Source organism: Lipotes vexillifer, unplaced genomic scaffold (assembly GCF_000442215.2).
Source record: "Lipotes vexillifer unplaced genomic scaffold, Lipotes_vexillifer_v1.1 scaffold265, whole genome shotgun sequence".
Classification (NCBI taxonomy): Eukaryota; Metazoa; Chordata; class Mammalia; order Artiodactyla; family Lipotidae; genus Lipotes; species Lipotes vexillifer.
In genome coordinates this window covers 652,695-678,197 of record NW_006795112.1, presented here as the reverse complement: position 1 = coordinate 678,197, position 25,503 = coordinate 652,695, and the positions used below count along the sequence as shown (strand labels likewise).

The 25,503-nt window shown below is 34.3% G+C and overlaps 1 protein-coding gene across 1 annotated transcript in view; it reads right to left on the bottom strand.

Annotated features, from left to right (window-relative positions):
- Positions 1 to 25,503, bottom strand: part of KYNU (kynureninase) — a 99,239-nt gene that overhangs the window by 42,052 nt on the left and 31,684 nt on the right. The window contains exons 4-7 of the mRNA XM_007467469.1: positions 17,428 to 17,489; positions 15,790 to 15,861; positions 14,507 to 14,581; positions 11,549 to 11,695 (exon numbers count right to left, since the gene is read on the bottom strand). Coding sequence (XP_007467531.1) covers positions 11,549 to 11,695; positions 14,507 to 14,581; positions 15,790 to 15,861; positions 17,428 to 17,489 — 356 coding nt within the window. The remainder of the gene's footprint in view (positions 1 to 11,548; positions 11,696 to 14,506; positions 14,582 to 15,789; positions 15,862 to 17,427; positions 17,490 to 25,503) is intronic.

The following is a 25,503-nucleotide window of genomic DNA, read 5'->3' as shown; positions in this document are numbered from 1 at the left end:
CGGTTGGGAAGAGTGGGTTAGAGGTTCCGAGTTGGGCCACTATTGAATGCTGGCATTGAATAGAATCTTATTCAGCAATAATTCTGTTCCTTATACTTGACATCTAGGGGCAAAGTAAAAATTGTGGTTTTCAATATTCTCTAAACTGAAGAGACAGTTATATCAACCATAAAGACAAAGGTTTCAGGCTCCCATGGAAAAAAATAACCAAGAAAGAGGACTATATATATTTTCTTTGACTTTCCAAATGTTGAGACCTCTTTGCCCTTACACAATCAGTTTACAAATATAAAAGGAGAAAATATAGTGGAAAGAGAGGTATGGTATCGGCACCAGACTCCAAGTCTAACCTTTACTGGCTGGCTAAGTCAGCTTGAGCAACTGCTTAACTTCTCTTGGACTCAGTTTCCTCAACTGAGCCATGGGGAAAGCTCCCTATTAGGGTAGCTGAGAATATTGTAAATACTACGTGCCAAGTGCCTGAAGCACAGTAGGTCATCATCAGCACCTAGTATTATTGACATTTGTACAAAGCACTATTGCAGAAACTAGATTCATCCTTTTAGCCTGGCTTTTTAAAAGTAAATATTGATGAGACTGGCAAATCCAGAGATGAGAAGTAGAAAGTGGGGAGTGTTAGGAGCATTTTGCTAATGAAATTTAAGGAGGGAGGTATCAGTTAAGAAGGTTTGAGACACAGCTAAGAGCTAACAGCTACATGGGGAGAAAGAGTAAAGGATTAAGAGATTTGAAAAAAAAAAAAAAAAAAAAAAAAAAAAAAAAAAAAAACCTTGAGACCATAAAGTGTTGTGTAATTTACAGGTAGAAATGTCTTACTGTCTAATAGAGTGTGCTTTCAAGAGTAAATTTCAGCTATTTCTTTTACCAGGAAAAAACAGCAATTGTCTCCTCTGTTTATGGTCAGAAGTAAGTACAAAACCAAAGAAGAAAAATAAAACAAATCAAGTAACACTGTTCTCTTCTGGAGTCTTTCTCCAGCTGGCAAGGATCTCACACAAAATATAGTTTGTTTGATTTATTTCAGATACTCAAGATGGGAAAAATAGCTCAAGGTAATTTTTCAAGCTTAATTTAGTTCATTTAATATTTAATAACTTAATGGAGCAGTCTGCATGCCCTAAGTGTGTCAAAGAGTAGAAATGGAGTTTGAAAAAGAACTCAAATTTTACAAGTATTTTGATTTTTAGAGCAATTGATCATTATAAGTAATTCTTCAGAATTTTCTGATTCTAATTAAATAGGAGCATAGTTATGTCTTTTATGCAATGTGTGATCCATAAAATCAGCCTAATCCATTCTTGCTGATAACACACATTTATCCATTCACTGGCCAAACAGGTATGCATTTAATGATAAATGACTATGTATGTGTAAAGCACTAGTATAAGCCTGTGAAGTTTGTAGGGTCCACCCTCAATCAGTCATTGAACACACTATTGACAAAAGCTTCCTAAATTCATAGTTAAGATAGGCATAGAAATAATTACAAGATACTGCAAAAGAGGACCAATAATACATTTTCTGTTATGCTATGGATATACAACAGGAAGACAGATTTAGCCTGACACAGAGGAGCAAGAACAATTTTATGATGAAGGTCAAGGATCACCCCCTCATGTTTCTACAGGAGTTAGTCAAGAAATATATGAGTTGGGCCTATAAGAAATACTCCACTTTACCGTTTTTGGTGAGAATGCTGCAATGTAAGCAGAAATCTATATACCAGCTGTCATTCTGCTTCAGTGCTGAGGTCAGTAGGTAGACATGGGAGTTGTGTTGAAGAACTAAAGTCCCATCTAATGGGCAGAGCTATGATTCAGGCTTGCCACTTGTTATCCTACAAGAAAGATGGTCTAGTGTTGCCAAACCTGTAATTTGAAACTAGGAGTTTTTATATGAAATCTCTTGATCTGTCATTATTGGCATGTGATTAAAATTTTTTTTAATGTATGATGTTTGCATATACAAAGAGGGTTAAACAAAGCAAATCTCTAGGACAGAGCATAACCTGTGAAGCAGGTAGTGGTTGAGCTGAGCTGGAGGAACAGAATCTTCATATGTGGGAATTCTAGGAGGAGGGAAAGCTAAGAAAAAAGGCCTGGAGACTGAAAGTATGACATCTGGACAGAAAACATTCAACACATTTGGTTTAGTTTAACTATTAGTATGTGAAGGAGAGCAGAGGAAAATACAATACTGATAACTTAGGTATATGCATAATCATAAAAGACTGAAGTGTTGTTTGTTTTTTTTTTTGCGGTACGCGGGCCTCTCACTGTATGGCCTCTCCCGTTGCGGAGCACAGGCTCTGGACGCGCAGGCTCAGCGGCCATGGCTCACGGGCCCAGCTGCTCCGCGGCATGTGGGTTCTTCCCGGACCGGGGCTCGAACCCATGTCCCCTGCATCGGCAGGCGGACTCTCAACCACTGCGCCACCAGGGAAGCCCTGAAGTGGTTTTGACTCTATTCCACAAATGGTAGAAGAATGATGGTCATAATTTTGGAAAGACATGAAGCAAGGGATCAAATAGGGGATACATGGGCCTAATCACAACCTTCCCAACAATGGGCAGTTACATTTTGGATGGGTGGTGACTTTTAACCTTTACATATCTACTTTTATCTACCTGTCTTGTTATAAAGTGGTGTTAAAGCAACTATTTAATTTATCCATCACATGAGAATGATACTGTATATCAAAGAGAGACCCATTTAGATGGGAAATGAAAGTACACTCTTCCATAAGATATTTTACTAGTGATTACTATGCCAATCTAAATGGTCAATTTCTCAACCAAATTTGCTTATATTATTAAGTTTTACTTACATACTGAACTTGATAATCTTGCAAAGAAGCTTATGGGATAGTTTCTGAAGATGTCACTCTTAAATTTCTTCCCTTAAAGCTACTTTTTATAGACAATGTGATAGTTATCTTCTTTGTTTACCACCTTACTTAAGTTAATTTGCTAGGAAAATGAACATTGTCTCTTCAGCTCAACTAAACTTTGATATCCCTAATCTTGTTTGCATAAATAATTTAACTGATTAAAGAAGGGGGAAGTCCCTGGTGGCACAGTGGTTAAGAATCCACCTGTCAATGCAGGGGACACGGGTTTGAGCCCTGGTCTGGGAAGATCCCACATGCTGCGGAGCAACTAAGCCCGTGCGCCACAGCTACTGAGCCTGTGCTCTACAGCCCACGAGCCACAACTACTGAAGCCCGCGCGCCTAGAGTCCGTGCTCCACAACAAGAGAAGCCACCACAGTAAGAAGCCCATGCACCACAATGAAGAGTAGCCCCCACTCGCCGCAACTAGAGAAAGCCCGCATGCAGCAACGAAGACTCAATGCAGCCAAAAATAAATTAATTAATTTAATAAAACATTTCTTAAAGAAGGGGATCATGAAGAAGGACATTAAGAGAAATCTCTCTCATTTTATTGGGGATTTTTTTTCTGGGGTCTTCTGAAATTCCACCTACCTTGATTGCCATGAGACACACTTTTTCCTTTCCATTCTTATGGTGATTAGGGACTAAATTAAAATGGGTGTGTACATTTCATGTTGTAATACTTTCATTTTTCAGCTTAACAGAGACTTAAATCAGCCTTTTGTTGGTCAATTGGCATGAAAAATATGGGTTTTAGCCTGGGTCTAAGACAACTTAAGTATTTTATAAAATGCATATCATCTAAAAAAACCCATAAATATAATATTTCACTTGGGGGACCCTGGGTTTAGATGAGGCTAGATCTGGAGAAATAATTGTCCACCATGGCTTTGATGAGAGTGGTTGCCAAAGCAACAATCCTGATTGACAACTGAGAGTCCTGCTTTTCTCAAATCTGTAATTCTAAAACATCTTGAGTGCAAATTTCTCTTCTGTTGAGAACTAATCAGTCTTTCTCACATGGTCCATTTAATGAAAAGCTTAAATTAAAACATCAGATGAAAAATTCTTAGAGACAGCTCAAAATTTTTAGATTCTTGGGCACTGATCCTTACCAACATATTTTGACTTAGAGACTCCAGGCTCCTGCTTGGATAAACAGGATAGTTTACTTTATATTTCTAAACAGAATAATCCTTCACTATTCCCAGAGTAAATGATGTATAGTTAATGGGACATTCCATCTAAACTTTAGGTCATTTTTCTCTTCTCTCTCTCTGTCTCTCTGTCTCTGTTTCTGTCTGTCTCTGTTCCCTCTCTCTCTCTCTCTCTCTCTCTCTCTCTTCTCTCTCTCTCTCTCTATATATATATATATATATATATATATATATATATATATATTTAATCCTTGGATTCTGTGGCTAGAACTAAATCTGGGTGGGACAGCAAGAGCTCAGTATAGATCCTTCATTTCTGATGGTTATACAAAATCTGTCTTTAATAACAATAGGATGATAAGATTAAGAACAATCTCTTAGGAGATCAGAAAAATATTTCATGTAGTATGAAATGGATCTGCTCTCTGGTACCCCTATCTTTTGAACTATATCATGATATAGAGTTTTAAAATTCTTGCATAGACACTGCAACTGATTCTTTACTTTTGCCTACTCATCTAATTCCTACCCATTCCTGTAGGCAGGGAATATCTTTTTAAAATTAAAACAAAACCTAGTTCTTTCATTGTCTAAAAGCTTTTAATGGCTACCTGTGTCACTAAAGAGAAGCTCAAGATGTATAATATGGCTTAGTGGGCCCTTCTTTACTCAGCCTCTGTCTGCTTTATAAACTCATTTCTTGTCATATCTTTTCTAACTATCAAATTATACAGTCTTTTCTACAATCAAATTATACTGAAATATTTGCTTCCTTATAATTCTGTCATTTTCTAACACTATCTAGAATGCCCCCACCATACTGTCTGCACCCTGGAGGGGATTTTACCTAGTTAACTCCTACTCATAATGTTAGAATTGGCTCTTGTCTCATCTTCCCTAAGAAGGTCAGGTTGACACTCCAGGCTAAATTAGGCATTCTTATTTAGAATTCCGTTATTATAATTTACTACTCAAATATTTACTGATAGTAAATATTTACTGATATAGTAGATTGCTCTACTATAGAGAATATAGAGACAAGATTCTTTTTATGCGCTAATGATAAGATCTTATTTGGTGAACTGGCAGTGACTTTAATGAAAGAATGGCTGTATTAGAATGCTTTCTAGTAAAGATTACTTAATATTGAACATCTCAATATTAAACCTTTTTGGAAAAGGTTAATTTATTATGCATAAAAATTTCATACAACATGCCAGTTTATATTATAGTTATATACAAAAGCATCGGGTACTGATTTTTCCTAACTGATTGATTGCTCAAATCCTGATATCTCATGCAAGTATTATTGATATTATTCTGTTGTAATAGTCCATGAGACTTGACTCCCAATCTTTAGTACTAGAAGCAGCTCAGCCAAGATGATGTTGAATTTTGAGGCTTGATCAATCATTTGTCTCCTACAAAAGTCTGAAAACATTTTTAACAATAATTTAAACTTTCCCTGAAGATAAATGGATGGATCAGTGAGGTGACCATTTATATATGAGTGTTATTTAGATACCTCAGTTTTTATTAAATGATATTAAAGCTAAAATATGTCTTTCTTTTTTATAATGTCTTTATTCATATTTCTGCTTTCGTCTAATGTTCTAGATCCAGAATTAATTCATTTTGTTTTTAAATTGTTTGGGCTGTAATTGTGAGTATTACTTATTAATAATTTAGGCAACTTATAGTTAGGTCTAAGAGATGTTTGTACTCATGCCCAGTAGAGAGTGACACATAACAAGGTAGAAGCTAATAAAGCAAAGCACAGGTTTGCAAAATTCAGTCTTTTTGGCTGTCATTTGCATTTCAGTTTTCAGTAGGCTAAAAGAAAACTAACATGCCAGCATCCATATAAGGTAGAGTAAGATAGTATAAAAGATGTGATAAATAAGAGAATCAATCATTCATTCACTCAAAAATATTTATTTGGCACCACTGTCTGCCAGGCACCATAAATTCCAGAGTGCTATAGGCCATTTTATGTGGCATTGGAGAGGGAAGGTAGAAAGCAAGCAGTTGGCAATGAGCTTTTTTAGGGATAAGATTATTAAAATTTTTATCAGTCCATTACCCAGACTTTAAAGTTTTCAGTCCAGTCTATTGAGTCCTAACCATGCTGCTTAGATTATTGTTTTCTTTTATAATCTAGAGTAGAAGTATCTAATGAGAGTCTTTAAAGTTCTTAATATTTCACTTTCTAAGGATTCATTATTTTTTTGTAGGTTGGCTATGCCAATGTGATTTTTTTATATATTGATAACGTTTACTGATTACTTACAATGCACTAAGTACTAAGTGTTTTAGGAATAGTTCCTTGTTTCTCAGTAGAACAAACCAATGAAGTAGGCACTATTACCTTACCCATTTGTTAAGTGGAGAAATGAAGTCATATTGGTAAATGAATTAAGCCATTTAAAATATTCTAGAAACTAATGGAAAGATGTGGGTTCAAGGCCAGGTGTGGCTCTGTCTCTACTATCTAAACATTTCATTACTGCAAATGCTATATTGCATTTCAGAATAAGTATCCTACTCCATCAGCAACCAAAAATGCCTGAATTCCAGGTATGGCAAGGCTAATAACTGTTCCTCTTAAGCACACAAATATACATAATTTTCCAAAAATGACCATGTGTTAGTCAAGGGAATATAAGTGGAAATAAATTTTTTCATTGTTAAGCTAATGTTTTTAAGATGTTAGTATTCCCCTTTAAATCCCTTTATCCCATTTCTTTGGCTGAATAGTGACAGAAGCTCTAGGGTATGAAAGCCATAGGATACAACCCTGAACCACTGGTAACCTGAATCATTGCACTGGAGAAAGCTGATCCCTGACTGCTGTGTGAGCAACACAAAAACATCTATCACAGTGAAGGCATTTATGGCTCTATTTAATTGTTACCAAGACTTAGTCTACCTTATACACCAAGAGTTTCCATTGACAGTAATTTCTAATTACCTATTTCTTATCATAATTCAACTTGAGAAATTATAATTTGTGGGGAGCCTATTCATTTCACCAGATGATATAGATTTTCTCTTTATTTTGCTCTCTTTATATTTCATTATGGAGCTTAATCAATTTTCCATGAATTTTTTTCAAATGTTTTGTGAAATGAGGCAAAAAAGAAAATAGAAGAAAGACAAAAAGAAGGGAGGGAGGGAGGGAGGAAGGAACGAAGGGAGAAAAAAAGGAAAAAAATTAAAGAGGGCTAGAAGAGGAAAGAGGGAAACAGATTAGAAACAATGATGCTCCACGGGAGTGTAATTGGGAAATGCGAGAAGTACTGGCGGTAAATTAACCCCAGCCCCTCTTCTCAGCCTCTCTCTAATATAGGGCCATAGGAGAATAAAAACTCCTTTACTCATATGCTTCTTTGAAACCACTACTTCAGAAGGCAATGAATCATAAATAGAAAACTGCTAAGTTTTTCTGGGAAAGACTTTGCACTTTGGATGAAAGGGACACAGATAAAGCTGTACTGCTACTTCTCCCTTCGTCTTTCTCTCTGCTGTAAATAGAATTGTGATATCTGGATTTGGGACAACTCTCCGTGTGACCATGACATGAAAAGACTGAAGAAGATATAAGAAAGCCCTGGAGATGTCACACAAACACTACTCAGTTGCTGAGTGCATCCTAGCAGCCTCCTGCCTCAAGTCTTCTGTGGTGAGAAAAATAAATCCCTAATCTTTGGCTAATTTTTCTCTGGGATTTTGTTTCTTGCAGCTGAAAACCTTCATAAGTGATTCAGGAATATTAAAGGAAAGACTAACCCTGAGGGTAGAATTAAGAAGTGATTGGTTGAAAAGGTAAAGAACAGGAAAATGTCAGAGTTGAGTCTAAAGGTCTATAAGGATGGTGGCATGAAACAAACAGTAGGGATATTCTGGAGGGAGACAAGTCTGGAACATACTGATCTCAAGGTGCATATAGGACTTCCATGTGTAATAGGCAGATTCTCATAAATAATAATTTTCAAGTGTGTGAGTAGCCTGTAGCTTTTACTTGACAGTGAGAGCTGAGTCGTGGCAGTGGTTAAAAATCTTTACGGATAGTAATTCAAAGGACAATGGGGAGCATTCAGTGAGTGTAGACAAAAATAAATTATTAGTAGAAATAAGTAATAGTATATGAAAAATATATAAATATAGAACTAAGGCAGAGCTCCAAGATGGTAGGTTGGCCAATAATATAAAATTAAGTAGATGGCTTCTAAGACAAAATATGAAAGTGTGTCTTCAAACTGATGTCTCTTTTCACATGCTGGCCTTCCCTTATAATATGGCTCTCTAGCCTGATCTTATGCTTAATTTTCCCTGGCCTCTCACACTTGTCACCATCCCAGGGCTTCTCCTCAGTTAAAAAAGTCTCAGCATTCTCTAAATTCATTATGTGAGTCAGAGCCATCCTACCAACTGTTCTTTTATTAATTAATTAATTTTTCCCTTTAGATGATCACTAGAAATCTTATATTTTCTCTTTCCATCAGAGTCAATTTCTATACCACTTACATCAAAAAGTCAGATAACCAAATACAAAATTGGGCAAGACACTTGAATAAGCATTTCATAAAAGAAGATTCTGAGACAGCTAGTACACGTTTGAAAGATCCTCAACCTCATCAATAGTCAGAGAAGTGCATATTAAAACTATAATGAATTATTATTACAAACTAATCAGATTTGCTATTGGTGAGAATGAAGAGCAACAGAAACTCATACATACTAGTGGGAGTATATGACAAATTGATACAAACCTTTGGAAAGTTGGCATTGTTGATTAGGATTTAACATATACATACTTTATGTTCCAAGGATTCTAATTCTAGGTATGTATTTAACAGAAATGGGTATGAAGGCATACCCAAAGAAATTTGTAAGAATGTTCACAGTAGAATTTATTGTAATGGCCCTCAAATGGAAATGAAACTCAAATATCTATTCTGATTAGAATGGAAAAAAATAAATTGTGATCTATTTCATACACTATAATAATATAGTGAAGTGGAAAGAAAAACAGGCAAAACTGCTACATACAATATGGATGAACCACAGAAATATAATAACAAATAAGCAAGACACAAAAGAATATATGTTAATCCATTCATATACAGTTCAAAGATGGGCAAAGCTTATATATATTTTATATATATATATATTTGTTATATATATATATATTTATATATGGTTAGAAGTCAGGAGAGGAGGTAATAGGCAGTATTTGGGAGAAGGAGGATTCTGAGTGTTATAAATGTTCTAGAAGCTTCTTGATGTGGGTGATGGCTATAAGAGTTCAAAATAATTCTTCAAACCACTTATGATTTCTGCTTTTTTTGGTATACATGTATTTCTTTAATAATATATTTTTCAAAATTCCTATCCCCACTTCCCTTTCATATGAAGTTTCTACTTCAGAATCTACTCTTGTTGACTTTTATTAATCCATCATTTTTGGTTCCAACCATACTTCTGGAAACTTTTGTCTTTTTTATGTCACTTAGCCGTTCCTAACAGAGGCTCTTTTATGGCTTTTTTTCCCCTTGAATTTCCCAACTCTTTCTTGATTGACACCTTTAATTTTCTCTTTGTGTCTCTCTTCAGCTTTATCTTCATAGACCACCCAAGAGAGCTATGTAAGTCTACATTATAAAGAATTTTTCTAAATCTCCATTGAGAATGGAGGGGATTGTCTAGCAAGAGTATAAATGTCTGTTAAAATAATTTTGATAATGGATAAATTGAAGTCTGCTAGATCGCCATTTCACTCACGTAGTATCCATCACTCCTGTGCAGTTACATTTATATGGAACTGCTCATTCCTACCTTCCTTTGTTTGACTGAAAACTCAATGAGAGTTTTACCTGGTAGGCACTTACCATATTTTTTACATGAAAGAAAGCGTGCAAAATACTGAGAGAATGGTTTTAGTAAGCAAAGTAGTTAAGAATTACATATAACATCTACTAAACAAGTTTATTTTGCTTTTTAATGGGAAATGAAAGAAAATGCATATTTAAGCCACTTTCTATAATTTCATATTTGTTGAGGACAGTGGAAGGCAGGAGGCAACCACCATTTAACAGTAGAATGTGTACAATCCAAGAGATATTTTATACTCTTCATAATCAACACTGCATTTATGAAGTGGGTCGTGTTATCCCAAATTAACAGTTTTGAAAACAGAAATTCAGAAAAGTCAAGTAACTAGCTTGCTTGAGATCATGTAAGAATTAAATGACCTAGCCAATATATGAATTTCAGACTGAGTGATTCCAAAACCCATGATCTTTCTTCTTTACCATCCTGCCTCATTTCTATGAAGTTTAGTGAGACATGCATGTATACTAAGGCAATCAGGGACTTCTGATTACTTGCATAACATTTTAAAATATGATATTTTATTGGCCTCCCTTTATTTTGGTGCTTAACATATAATATCTAAATTAAGAAGACATTATCTTTATATCTTTCATAATGCACTTTCACAGTTATCCATCAAAGCAGTTGGAAGTCTTGGTTGGAAATTCCTAGAGACTGCTGATAACGGTGCTAAATTTTTTTCATTAGTTCCATTCATTAGCTTCAATAACTGAGTATATTAACTAGATATCACACATATATTAATCCCATAACTTATTAATGTTCAGAGTATAATTCAGTTGTTACCTTTTTAAATACATGATTTGATTGCTGAATCAAATAGAACTGTTATTTAAAGATTTTAAATACAAATTGTAACTGTTTAATGTTGTTCCTCTGATATTTTTTTAGGCAAACAAATACTAAAAACACTTTCTTACAAGCACTTATATATAAAGAGCTACTCTTTCACAATAGTAAACTATGTAAGTGTTATTCAGTAGTATTGAGGGAAAATTGCTCGTTATAGGCAGTATAATGGCTTCCTAAAGTAAACTGGGTAAAACTCCATCTACTGATAAACTTTTATTCTCCATCTCCCCTTTTTCAGGTACATAGTGTTAATGAGCATGAATTATATATAGAATGAGTTATAGTATGACAAAGCACCAGAGTTGAACTTCTAACAGTCCTAGTATATAGTTACTATCCTAAGTATTGTCTGCTTCCTGCTGACTGAGCAGCTCTGTACCAATGACATCACTTACAGGAAGCTCACCTATACTGCTGATTAGAGGTAGACATTGGGAGAGCAGATGCTAATGAGGAGGTAAGACCACAGAAGTGACAAAAAGAGGGTTAAATAGAGATGCCTAAAGCAAAATATATATATATTTTTAAGATATATTTAATATATTATTTATATGTCATATATCATATATATGTCGTATATCATATATGTGATATATATCTTACTCTTTTTTTAAACTCTTTAAATAATTTTACACAGACACAAACAAAGGTATTTTACTAGAAGTCCAGTTGAATACTCCTATAGAGTGATGTTCTGGACAAGGGGCAAAGGAGGAAATGACGTACATACCTTTGCTTGTCCAGCTTTTGTGATGGCAGGCATATTAAAGAGCTGGCCAGTATAAAAATGCAGACCGCTGAACAGGATCACTGCAATAGAGTCACCTTCATTCTCAATTACTTCAAGGATATCCTCTAATCTCAGTGTTTCTTCCCCCTAAAGTCACGTTAGGCACAAGTTACATTATATCCACAATAACAAATTTGTCCCTTTACATTTCCCAATCTAAAATTCACCTTGAGATCTTTCCTACCATAAGAAAAATCAAAGATAATTTTTTTTCAAATTAATAATCTTCAAAAATCAGGCAAGAGCATGTATTTGAATATCTTTTTGTCATTAAGAAATGATAATAAAATAGTAAAAAACAGGTTTATAAAGTATCTTTGCAAAACCCTACTGCTTGATTTTATTCTTCAGTTTTTCACTTAATCTTTACTATTTACATACTTATAGATTGTTTCCTTCTTATTCCCATCAAATAAAATACCAGAAAGTACAGGATGTCCATAAAATATTAAATGTCAAGGCAAATTTCTTGGAAATTAGTATTTTACTTATCAATCTAATATCATTTTTTTCCAGAAAAAAAAGGCACGCATACATCATTCATCTGAGTGTAACTTAACCAATATTTTCTATTAGTTTAAGAGTAAAATCTCCTCCACACCAATCTAAAGATCAAGATCCAAACATGAAGAAAATATCAATAAAACTCAATATTATCAAAGTTACTTTTCCCCCACAACTCCCCACCTAAGACTAGTGACAGTGACTTTCTGAAAATTGTGAATGAATTTAGATTTGGTCTAATAAACAACTTGAGTGAAAATAACTCACCTAGATACATATAGTCTATTTGTATCCTGATAATTCTCATCTATTTATGAAGTCTTCATGAATTTTCTACAGTGCTAAATCTGACATGATTATGAAGTCAAAGCATCATTAACTACATTAATATGTGGGGACAACTCATTAAGGCATTAATGAATTTTCCTTCAATTATTTTTAATTTTTGGTAACACTGTTTGCCAGTTACTGTATCCCATATTAGGCATATATAATATGTATCACAAACATAATAATACTCTAATTTCTGCTAATAGTCTAAGACTTGTTTACAAAATGATAATCTATAAAAATAGGATTGACAATGAAATCTTTGAATTATTAAGTGATGCATACTTTATACATAAAGAGAAGGATTTTAGTGATTCTAAGAAAAACTTCAGAGTAAAATTAATAAATCATAACCCCAAACTCTTTTTTTCCCTTAGAGGAAGCTAATACAGTTTGTCCACCATAATTTCAAAATAAAGTGAGGAAAGTGTTATATCTACTAATACTTTATTTCTTTAAAGAATCAGTATTAAGCAAATAAGAAATATATTTTTCAATGATCGATATGGTTCTCTCTCATGTTGATGTGCCCTAATCCAGTAATGCTAAAGAGTGGTCCCCAAATTATGATTAACTCATACAGCTCTACAACACTTGTCACTTTTATTCTTTTATTCTTTTTTTATTTTTTTAAATATTGAGTATATTTCCCTGTGCTATACAGTAGGTCTTGTTGGTTATCTACCTTATATACAGTAGTGTGTGTGTTAACCCCAAACTCCTAATTTATCCCTCCCCTCCGCCCTGTCCCCCCGCCTTTCCCCATTGGTAACTGTAAGTTTGTTCCCTATTTCATTTTATTTATTTATTTATTTATTTATTTATTTATTTATTTATTTGGCTGCATCGGGTCCTGGTTGCGGCACGCGGGATCCTCGTTGTGGCATGAAGGATCTATCGTTATGGAGCGCGGGCTTCTCTCTAGTTAGTGGGCGGGCAGGTTTAGTTGCCCTGCATCATGTGGGCTCCTAGTTCTCTGACCAGGGAGCGAACCCATGTCCCTTGCATTGGAAAGCAGATTCTAAACCACTGGACCACCAGGGAAGTCCCCACTTGTCACTTTTAAAGTAAAAACTTGTGATATATTAGTGGCTATGCTCATTTTTGCTGGAAATAAGCAACTTATATATAACATATGAAACAGATGTTGTTCCAAAGCTGTGAGAACTTTCTATTCCATTAATTTATTGCATGTTGGCAAATAGAAGTGAATAGAGTAGACCTTTAATTTCTCAAATTAGTTCTGGGTTGAAAGAAATAAATGTTCAAACACTGGTTTAACAGCCTGGGAGCATCGTACATATGTGAAACCTAAAATTTATTCTGTGTGGATCTCTTGGTGCCAAAATTACACAAGATGCAGGGTTTATAAGTCAAAACCTGTACAACTTAGCCTTATATCTTTATTAATGTAAAGTGCACAGTATTTTAGACCTTGAACATATGGTCAAGCCTGACTAGGTATTTCCTTTGTTGTCTGTTTAAATCTAAAGGAATCTCAGAGATAAAGTAACTGTCAGAAAGTCACATACCCAGTATGTTGGTGGGTCTGGAATTTCCCTGGGGAGTAATAGCGAGGTTCTAAGCCTAGTTTTTTTATGCTACACCACATCCCTTTCTATTCCCCAGGCCAAGCTCAGAGGAAAATATTTGATCCTTAGTTTAAGAGGGGCATAAAAGATAGGCATCATTCAATTTCAACAGGTATCACTAATTTTTAACATGATTTCAATGGCACCCACAGGCAATAGCATTTAAAATTGAAAATGATGTATGCAATTTGTCATCTCCTCCCATCCCATTGAAGAGTATGGCAGACTCCAGTGGTATTAATAGGAAAATAGTTTGCTTTTAATAGCCCTTGAAAAATTAAAATAAATACACTTCTGAGTTAATTCTCTATTTTAAGCAAAATGACCTAACAGTAACAGAGTATAGGCCTTTTATACTTTCTTGAAACTTCCATTAAAGTAATGAAGATAATAAACTTTTGAAGAAAATGAAGAAAAAAAAATCAGTACTAAATAGAAGAATGATTAATATTTATTTATCTTTCTCATATACCTCTCTTGGTTTTATAAGCCGCATACTTTTCTCAATGTTAAGTCCATGAAGTTGAAGCTGTGACTCAATAGCATACTGGAAAAGAAAGGTGATTTATTAAATCAAGTCCAGTGTACAGAAGTATATTGAAATAACTCAGAAAAAAATAATAAAATACCAATAAAAGCATATTATTATATTAAATTCAAGGTCAAGGTTAAAAGTGACTAAACAGAATATATCAGAGAAGAATTGCTTAACATAATTTATGTGCAACAGTCTGAACATTCTTTGAAACACAAAATATTAGAAATGGATGGAAATGTAGGGGTCATCTAGACTTTAGGAGTACAAGAGATTTTTAGAATAAGATATTAAATCATCTAATGCAAGTCAAAACAGAGTTTACAAAGTAACCAAAGTGAGCAGTGAAGATTTGCTAGGCTCCAACAGAGAGTACAGAAGTGGCTTGCCCTAGAAAGAGTAAGCTAGTAAAAGAAAAGGACATCAAGAAGTTCCCTTCATTGAGAGCCCAAGATATAAATGGGAACAAGAAATTTTAGGAACCCTGAAGTTTTTCAAAATAGGAGTTTGATCCTTTTTAGTAAGATCATGGTTATTAATTTGCATTAATTAAGTGCCTTAAAATTACAAGGTGTGGGCTAGAATACTTAGAAAAGACAGAAATCAAGTTTCTCAAACACTAAAACTGAAATACAGCACTAAAACTGCAATATACTTTAATCTGTGTCTGTCCGTGTCTGGAACAATCATATTTCTTACCAACTGTGATTCCTGAAAAAGTAGCATGATTTTTTTTTCTTGAACCACAAGAAATTCTTCTAGTCCTTAATACATTTTTTTAAATTATAAAGCATCAATAATTATGCTAGTGTGCTATGAAAACAAATGGACAAATAAATGTTTATATTCCTACTTTATGTACCTAAAAGGTTAAGTACTGGTATATGTATCGATTTAATTTCATAAACTAAAACAGCAACAAGAATTAATAAAACATTTATAACTGTACTTGATTTAGACCAGCGGTTTGTTCAATGTCTTTAAAAAGACTAATAAATCAATGTTCCCATTCAATTCTTTCCTCCTTTAACACGTTTTACTTGAACAAAAGAAATAAAGCTACAATCTATAAAAAATGCATAAATCAAAAGCATTTGACAGATCTTTTTTATTATAAGGTTACTTGGAAAAGGCTAGTGAATAAACATTCAAGTCAGGCAAATGATATGCTCCTTTAGGAAGAGTAGAAAGAATATAAATATAATTTGAAGGATCCTTACATGATCTGAAGGGAAGGCTTTAGCTTCTAGGAGAATCTTATACCGTTTGGGTGTAGGCTTGAAAAACGATAACTGCATGAAATGGATTTATTGAGAAATGTATTAATGCACAACTTAGACATTTGTTCATTTTATATATGCCACACTTTCATTTTATAATCTCCAGCATTTTAAAGGCATTGATTAATTACATAGCTAGATGTCTGTCAAAGGTACCTTCTCTGATTAGCCTTGTTTCCAGTAAATTCTAAAACTGAAGAAGATACTTGCTCATTATATTTATCAATAGGAAAGCAAATTTGGGAGAAAATGTGAATCAGATAAAAACACATTCTCAAACTTTACTTAAATGTTAATTGAAAAATTAACTTCCCAATGCATTTAATGGCAATTTCTCTATTATGAGACAAATATCATGTTCTGTGTATATTTTATTTATATTGATTTATCTAGCACTGCAGATTTGGTTTCTAGTACATAAGATTTCTACAGTTTTATGGTTTTATGAAATCTAATTTTAGGTCCAACTAGAAGTACCTTTGCCCTAATGAAACATTTGGCATTTCTAGAGACACCAGAGAGAAGTACCTTATGTGTTCAGTGGGGCCTTTTCATTTCTCCACACAGTTCCTGGAGAAACAATACTGACTGACAATAATAATAGTGAGGATGATTACTACTGTTAATTGGATGTTGACCACTAGCCAGGGTGCTAAAGCAATTTTCACATATTATCTTGCTTCATATGTACGAGGTAGGTATTATCATCCTCATTTTTACAGAGGAAAAAATTAAGATTTAGAAATGCCAAAACCCTTGTCCAAAGTCAAACAGGTATTAAGTAGCCTAGCTGGGAGCCAAGCCAGAGGTGTCTGAACTGAAAACTATGCTGTTTACCATCATAGTTAACATACTCCACAAGTACTTTCCTTCAGGCATATTTAATAATCATGTCTATATTTTATCAAAATAAAATATCAATATCTTAATTATGCATCTTTGTCTTGTAGACATGTTTTCAAAATCTCACTTAAAAATGAAATACAGATTTTTCATAGCATCTAACAATTACTATAGGTACCATATTTCAAATCAATAATATATTTGACATTCTAAGGCATACACATTATTAAGTTCTTAGGATGTAAGAAACACCTAAACACAGTGACTCATTTAAGGTAGTAGGTCCTTTTTCTCCAATTTAGTTTTATTTTCTAATTCTTTTTTAATCTACTACCCCCAAATTAGCCTAAAAAGACATACTAATCCATAGTCCCACCCTGCTAAAGCCCAGCATATTGGAAAACTGTCTTTCTGAAAAGCTCACTGTTTGCTACCATTCATACATTATTGTTTTGTGTGTGTGCAGCAGTTTTGCTTTTTACCCACTGTGACTCTTATTCCTTATGTTCTGAGATACGAGCTATTCATTATTCTAAAGCTCTTTGCAAGAGTCAACTCTCCCATGGTTACGAAGAAGCCATTCTATCATGGTCCAGCATTTCCTGGTAGAAATGAAAACAACCTCACAACTTATTTTTAAATAAGTAAACCTCCAAATGCTCATGGATTAAAGATTGAAAAATATCGGATTCTGTAAACAGTGTATACTAAACATTGGTGGAAAAGGAAGCTTACCAATAGAAGATGTAAATTAACAGTCAAACCATTCATTAGGGCTATTTCTTTCTCATTGGCTCCTGCAAAATAAATATATCATAATTTAGATTTTTCTATTAGTTCTAAGAGTACCTGGAAAAACAAACTATCACTCCTTCATCCTTAATGTTTTTAGAGATAAGGGCACATTTGATGTGTCATCACAAAGAAATGGAAGTTTTCCCACTTGACTCATTTTATTAAAAGATAGCTGGACTCATATGCACATAGCTACCTAAAAATTATATTTCCTGTTTGACATAGTAAATAATAATAACATAATAGTGAAGCATTTGCTAAACTAAAAATGATTTATCCTATCATCAGCTACGTTGCCAAATTCCCACAGAGGACATTTTTGTGGTAAGTGTATCTCCAAAAGGAATCTAAAAAGAAATGAAAGCCCATCACATTTTTAAAGCTGGTTGTTTCTAACATCAAATTAAAATGCACCTTTAATAAAAGAAGGCAATGTTGCTAAAAATAATTCACTGTTATTACAGTGAGATATACAATACTGTAGTTCATAAGACAAAAGAGCTAGAAGCAAAGTACAAAGAGCTAAATAGCTCTGGGGTTTATTTATACACACTGATATAAGATAATTAATATAGATATGTATTGTCTGATGAAGAAAACACACAAAATTAAGATATCCACTACACAATCATAATCTGATATAATTCCTGTTAACAAGGGTTTTGCCACTGGAAACAGACCCAGAGACAAAGCATACATTGAATACTTAAGAACTCAGAGCGCAATAACAAAAATAATAATACTTTCCCTATTTTTAGTTCTTATTATGTCTCTTAAAGGCAATTAGACCTGTTTAATAGGAATAATTTCTCTTTACTGTCACTGAGAAAAATGGGCTGTGAGCTTTAATGTTTGTAAGGCTGTACTAGGTGTTAGAGAAAATGCATCATACAAGTCTTGCACTTTGTATCCAATGAAATACTTCTGATAGAGTCCCATTTTTACTAAAAGAATAGACAGTAAGTAGAATAATTAATCTAATTAATAGATGGATTTTAGGTTAAGTTCACTTGAGGGAAGTCCACTGGAAATAAGTGTATAACTTAGGAATTTATATTTCAACATAGCCATTTAAGGAAAGGCCTGTGTCTTCATTTAGTCAAGAAAAACTTTTTGTTGCATTTGATGGATGGATTTCCCCATTTGAATGCAAGGTTGGTAAATAAATGGTGGCTGTTAAGAGATGTATCTCTGATCATTGTAATGTGAATAGTGTCTCAAGTCAAGGGACAATAACAACAACCTCATTCTGCATTCCTAGCACTAAATAAAATGTCTCAAACATACTAGAAAGCTTAATTTGTATACAGGGGCATTTGTCTTCTCCTACAGTATAAAAGTCTTTTTGAAATATGGTGAAAGAAATGCTGCAAGCTTTATTTTATTTGTTTCTTTGCATTATGGTATGAATTTTTACTGTTATTTCTAAAACAAAACATTATCTATTATATTAATCTTATAGAACCCTTAAATCCCTGTTAGCTCTTTACACACATCTTTTCTGAACACTATTCATTTTAATAAAAAATATTCTGGCAGGGAGCGTGGAAGGAGAAAAGGAAGGAAAAATAATACATTTGGCCCTCCTTATCTGTGGATATGAAACCTGCGGATATGGAGGACGGACTTTATTCATGGCACGACTCACTTTACATTAGGGACTTGAGCATCCTCCTATTTTGGTATCCATGGGGGAGCCACACCCCAAACATACTGAGAAACCAGAATTAGAAAGAAAAGCATTTGAAAGAATGTGGTGGGAAGAAAACAAAAGAGGAGAAAGTTCATAAATTTTATCACAAAATGAAAACAAAGAAATAGAAGAGGCAGGAAGGGAGTGAGACTTTCTATACAAGGTCAGGCATTCCATTTTTGCTTAGTGATTACCTTCTGATTAAAATAATTATTCATTCCTCAGGAATGTTAGTCCTTCAAATAATAGTGTTCATTTTGGATCACCTAAAATTTTTCTTGCATGGAATGTGATGAACGACAAGTGCTAGGCTGAATTAATCTAGACATACACGTGGCCTTTCTTCCCCTCACTCTCAATGGCATGCTAACATTGGATCAATTCTTTGTAAATAATCCCTCACTGACTTGAATAATTTGCCAGCAAAAATTATCCCGCCTTGGCACACTTTAAATTCAATCAAGCTCTTCACAAAATGCCCTCCTCACCTGCTAACGAACTTTGTCAAGGAGAGGTTCGGTGTACTTAACCTGTGCGTGCGTACCTATGTATATCTAAGGATGGTGCAAATATTAATGCTGCAGAACATTAACAGAAATGTTTATTCCAGATATGACCTAAAGGCACTAAAGAATCAAGCTTTGTTAACATGAAAGGGCCACCAGTCAGACTGATTTTTAGCCAATTTTCCAAAGGACATATAACTAATTGACCTATTTCTTTTGGTCCAATATGTATTTCTGAAACCAACAATTGTTGTTTTAAGATATTTCAATATTATTCAATATTATCAGCATTCCATAAGACAAAAGTCTTTTTTTAAAAGCAAGCTGAAATTATTTCAAGTTGCTTTTCTTTGTACCTTTACTTTCTCCCAAGAACTTTTTGTGAAATAATGTTGAAACATCAATAACTACAAGTATGAGCTGTAATTCCCTGTGCTATACAATATATCCTTGTTGCTTATCTATTTTATACATAGTAGTTTGTAACTCCCCTAATTGGCTCCTCCCTCTTCCCTCTTCCCTCTCCCCTTTGGCAACCACTTGTTTGTTTTCTACATCCGTAACTCTATTTCTGTTTTGCATATACCTTCTTTTGTATTATTTTTTAGATTCCACATAGGTGATATCATACAGTATTTGTCTTTCTCTGTATGACTTCTTTCACTAAGCATAATATGCTCTAGGTCCATCCACGCCCCTGCAAATGGCATTATTTCATTCTTCTTTATGGCTGAGTAATATTCCATTATATATGTATCCACCACATCTTCTTTATCCATTCATCTGACTAAAATTCAATAAAAAATAAAAATAAAAGAAAGAACTACAAGTATTGGGGGCAACTTTATTGGAGGCCAAGGTTTTTTTAAAAACTTCATGAAAACTTATCAGGATTTGAAAGAGTATTTTAGAAGATCATATAAAACTCACTGCAGTAAATGTAAAAATTTGAATTACTTCATCTGAGATGGGTGTGAGCCAGGGTTCTCATTTGAAGAGTGCTTTCTTGCTTGCTTATTTATTGAACATAACTTTTTGTTTACCAGAAGGTGAAAGTTAGGTACAAGCACTGCCTTCTTATCTCAATGCCTGGCATGCTAACATTTATTGAGCCCTTATTATGTGCCAACACTTCTAATGTAACTTGTATTATCTTCACAGTAACTTGATAAGGTATCTACTTTGATTTCCATATTTATCAATGAGGAAACTGATGTGCACAGAAAGGAACTAACTCGCTTAAGGTCTCACAGATAGGAAGTAGGAGACAAAATCTTACCCTCTCTTAGAAAAAAATATTAATTAAAATCTTTGTTCAAGGTAACAGTTGGAAGTGTTGTCTACATTATCCACTCCCTGTACGTCAAATATAGGAAGCCCATGTTCATTACTAACATCCCTCTGCATCTTTCTAATCTTCATTTAATTTCAAATATTTTGCAAAGTGAGGTCGGCAGGGTTCCAGGCTGCTTAGTCTTTGATAAGAAGGTCAATGATGGATCTCATAACTGCCATACCATGTTCTGTATATTTTATTAAGCAGATGCAAATGTTAATTGTGGATTTTTGTTGTAAGGTTTGTAGTTCGGCTAAGTCCGGGAACTTTCCACTCTGTTTTTCAAATAGCAAATTCCTATGGCCTTAGTGGTGGCTAGTGTGTGGTTGAGGATTTATGACTTCGGAGAGAGCTCCCAGGGATTATTGCTTCTCTGAGGGTCAACCACAAGTTTCATAAAGCAAATTTATGTTCACATTACAACATTTTTTTATGCTGAAATGTATGTATCTAGCCCTTTGTGATGTTTATGTACCCAGGGAGAAGTAGGCTTAATAATAATACTAATAATATTCTTCAGCAATTCTATTTCTAGCATCTTGATAATATGACATTAACTATAAGGGAAAGTTATTCCATGTTTTGCAGAATTGTTAGCTCCATATAAAATGTTTTAGTAATGGTTTTTCTTCTCATCTGAAATGGAAATTCTTTTCTATGTCTGTGGACATAGAAATTATAGGGTTGCTTACTGTCTCTTCCGCTTCTCTATCCACTCTATCAATTTGTACACATAATAATTTTTATTATACTCCTGTTACTTCTTTCTGAGAAATTTTACGGCAAAATACAGGTTGTGGTTTTAAGAACCTGGAAGATTCAGTCATAGTCCAAAATATACAACTTGTCTGTTTGTTCATGACACATTTAGACAGCCCACAAGTAGCAAAAATCAATTTGACTTCTGCTGCTCTCTTCTGTAGTTACCACATAATTTTAACATTTATTTTGTGATTTATACAATATCTACTTCCAAAGAGGATTTTAGGTTTCTTGTATTACATGTGAGAAAGAATGATTTTTAAAAATTGCAACAGAGTACTATATATGTGGATGAGAAACAAATTAGGAGCTATTAAATTTTTTTTTTAATTAAATATTTTTGTTACTTCAAACTCTACCAAATTTTCTCAGAACTTACTATCAACCAAGGCAGAAGGGAACCTGCATGGGATTTGCAGCAAAGAAAATAAACATGAACAGACACACAATACCTTCTAAAAGAATCAGTTCCTACTAAATCGAACAAAGTGAACTCATTCATTTTTCAACTTAAATTAAGAACCATTTCTTGGACTAATATATACAATTTTAAAAGTAAAGAAATTTGGGGATAGATGATAGCTACTGAAATTTTAAAAAAAGCAACAAGCTTTTAAAATATTGCTCATAATATACTTTTGCAGATACTGTCAACAACAAAAATAGTAGAAATATTTCTCCTGATACAACACAAATTGTAGAGAACAAAATAAACATTTAATAAACTAATCATTAAACTAAAGATTTAGTTTAATGCACTGACTATTTCAAATAAAATATGACAATGCATTTGTCATATTAAGGCTTGAAACTTTGAGAATATATATATATACTGTATATATATATATATATATATAAAATAAACAATACATATACTGTTTATTGAGTTTCATATGTACAAATGTGACTTTGCCCATTTCAAGACATAATTGTTATTTTTATATCCCGTATAATTAGGATCAAATGACTGTAATTTAATTTATACAACATTCAAGGACAAAAATCACAGAAAACATAATGAAGTTTGTCCCATACGTTACAGCTTTGTATGGTATTCCAACGACACACAAAAATCCCTAAAGCTAGAACTGATAAATACTCTTTAAACATTTTTAGTAAGCTCAGTCTTCTTACTTATCTAAATAAATCTGAATATTTAGTTGTTGTTCTTGTTGTTTTTTAATTTCCTTAGTAATCATCATGAGAGGTGGGCTGGTTTAAATTTCATTGATCATTCTGACATATGTGTATTTGCTGGGCAACAAAACACATGCACATTTAATAAGTTGCAATAGAGCTATAAACTTTTAAACGATCAAAGGAAATCTTTTTGCAGGTTTTATGGGCTTCATAAATAAATCTCACTAAATGATAGCCTTACCACTTCCCTGGCCTGTATATAAACATCTGAACTCCTCTTTAGAGGATGATAAATACTAATCACAAAATAATAGGATTAGAATGCAATTTATGTTCTGAAATCAAATCTAGCAAAGAAAGAAACAGTCCACATCTAAGGAAAACATATATGCTCAGGTCAAATTAATGCAGGATTTTTTTCAGTTTTTTTTAAAATTTACATGTTAGGCATTTGAATGAATATAATAGGCGTCTAAAAAATGAACATAAATGAAAGCATTGTCAAACAACTAATTAATACACCAGTAAACGTAGTCCAGTATTGTTCAGGTGGGAATTCCCTCCATGAGAATATACACTCCTCTGGATAATGCTGGCAGTCTGATCAAATGCTCTGTGCTCCCAAGATCCTGACTGGTTTGGCAGGAGATGCTATGTTTTCACCTTTACCCACCCTGGCTGACAAGGTTCTGGCCTTGAGTTTGAGCCCCAAGCATCCAGGGCTCTGCAGATTTTCCCTGGGGCTTCTTGTGAGAGTCCTGGACTCAGGCCCTACACACTCCTGGCTCCATGCACTACCCCCCAGATATTGTGCTTCCAGCTTTCAACTGCTTCTTTCTCAGCAATTGCTATATTTCTGGTCAGTAGGGATTTCTATTTAATGTTTTTTTAGTGTTGCTATATGTTTGTTAATCTAAATTTTTTTCTATCATTTCTCTGTTTTTGGAATAGAAGGGAGCATTTTCAGTTTGTACTTAATGTGTTATCTTAATCTAGAAGCCAGTCTTCTGATCCTATAATATAACCACATAAAACAGAAATGTGTGTAGTGTAATGATTACTCAGTAATAACTAGCAGCAAACCGAGCTTGTTGCTTTTGCTTGCAACTCTTCGATGGAGTGTTGTTTGTTCTTTTTTTAACTTGCTGAATGGAACAGGTTACACATTCATATAGCTCATAAACTAAAAACAGGTTTTCCTTAAAGTCTGGTTATTTGGGGTGTGTTAAGCACCCGCTGTGCTTCCCCGCTGTGCATGTGGTGGGGTTTGTCGTGCTATGAAAATCCATGTCAGAACCTTCAGGCTGCCCAAATATCGCAGAGAAGACTTTTCTAGTCTCCTGCCTAGATACTGGGAGCTAAGTTAGCGTAGAGGTGGATAAGCATTTATTTAACTCTGTTTTCACAGGGAATATGTTATGGACTGAACTGTGTCCTCCTTGCCTTTACCAGTGAGATTTTAGTCTAATAGAGAATTCTAAGGACTAATTTTTAGTTGACTGAATACCTAAACTTGGGCAGTAGTCCTGCAACCTGGGCTGGGCCATCTAGGCCTGGTTCTCTACCATGTTGAGGCTTTCTGGGAAGCCAGCCACTTTGAGCAGGAGTAAAATGCAAAGTTGTTTACTGAGGATCTGGTTTGGGGGAGTTGATTGGGGCAGAAGACTATATTTATGCTGGGGTGACTCCCAGAAATACATAAGAAGAAGCTAGAAAAACAATGTCCCTAAATTCTTTGTGGTATGTTTGCAAACTGCCTTAGATTGTTTTGACTATAATAAGTTTGAATTTCTCCTTGTTAAACACAGTACAAAAAGCTTGAGGTTTCCTCTCCCTCTTGCAGCCAGTACAGAGGATGTAAATGGTGGCTGAAGACTGAGTAAGCTTCACCTGATTGGTGTGGGTGCTGGTCTCTTGTCAAATGTGTCCCTAAACTTCCTTCTCCTCGCAGGCAAGCCCCCAACCAAACACCTAAGATAGGAAGTGCTCCTTTCTTCCTCTTCTCCCTACATGGGGTTACCAGCAAAGCCAATACAACCACTATTTAGATAGAGTAATGACTTCTGCAAATTCAGGGGTGCTCCTTCTCCCAACCTCTCCCCTTTTCTTCCCTTACAAACCCTCTACCCTAGACAACATCCTCCCCACCACACACCCACCCAGAGGATCTCTGCTTACCCTTCTAGTGTGGTCTGGTAATATCACCACCTTGAATGTGAATTGCTATCCTTATTGCCCCTATTCAAGAAGAGCCAGCTGGCATGTTGTCAGGAAGCACTGTTTAAAATGTGAATTGTTACAGAGCAAATGAATACTGTGTAAGAACATTAAAACAGAGAGAGAGATTTCTAGTTGTGGCCTTTTCTTTTCCACTTACAGAAGTTTCTTTCACATTTCTTGTAAAGCAGATTTAGTGGTGCTGAACTCTTCTAGCTTTTGCTTATTTGTGAAACTCTTCATCTCTCCTTCAAATTTGAATGATAGTCTTACCAGGTAGAGTATTCTTGTTCGTAGGTTTTTTTTTTTCCACCACTTTAAATATGTGATGACACTCCCTTCTGGCCTTGCAGAGTTCCTGC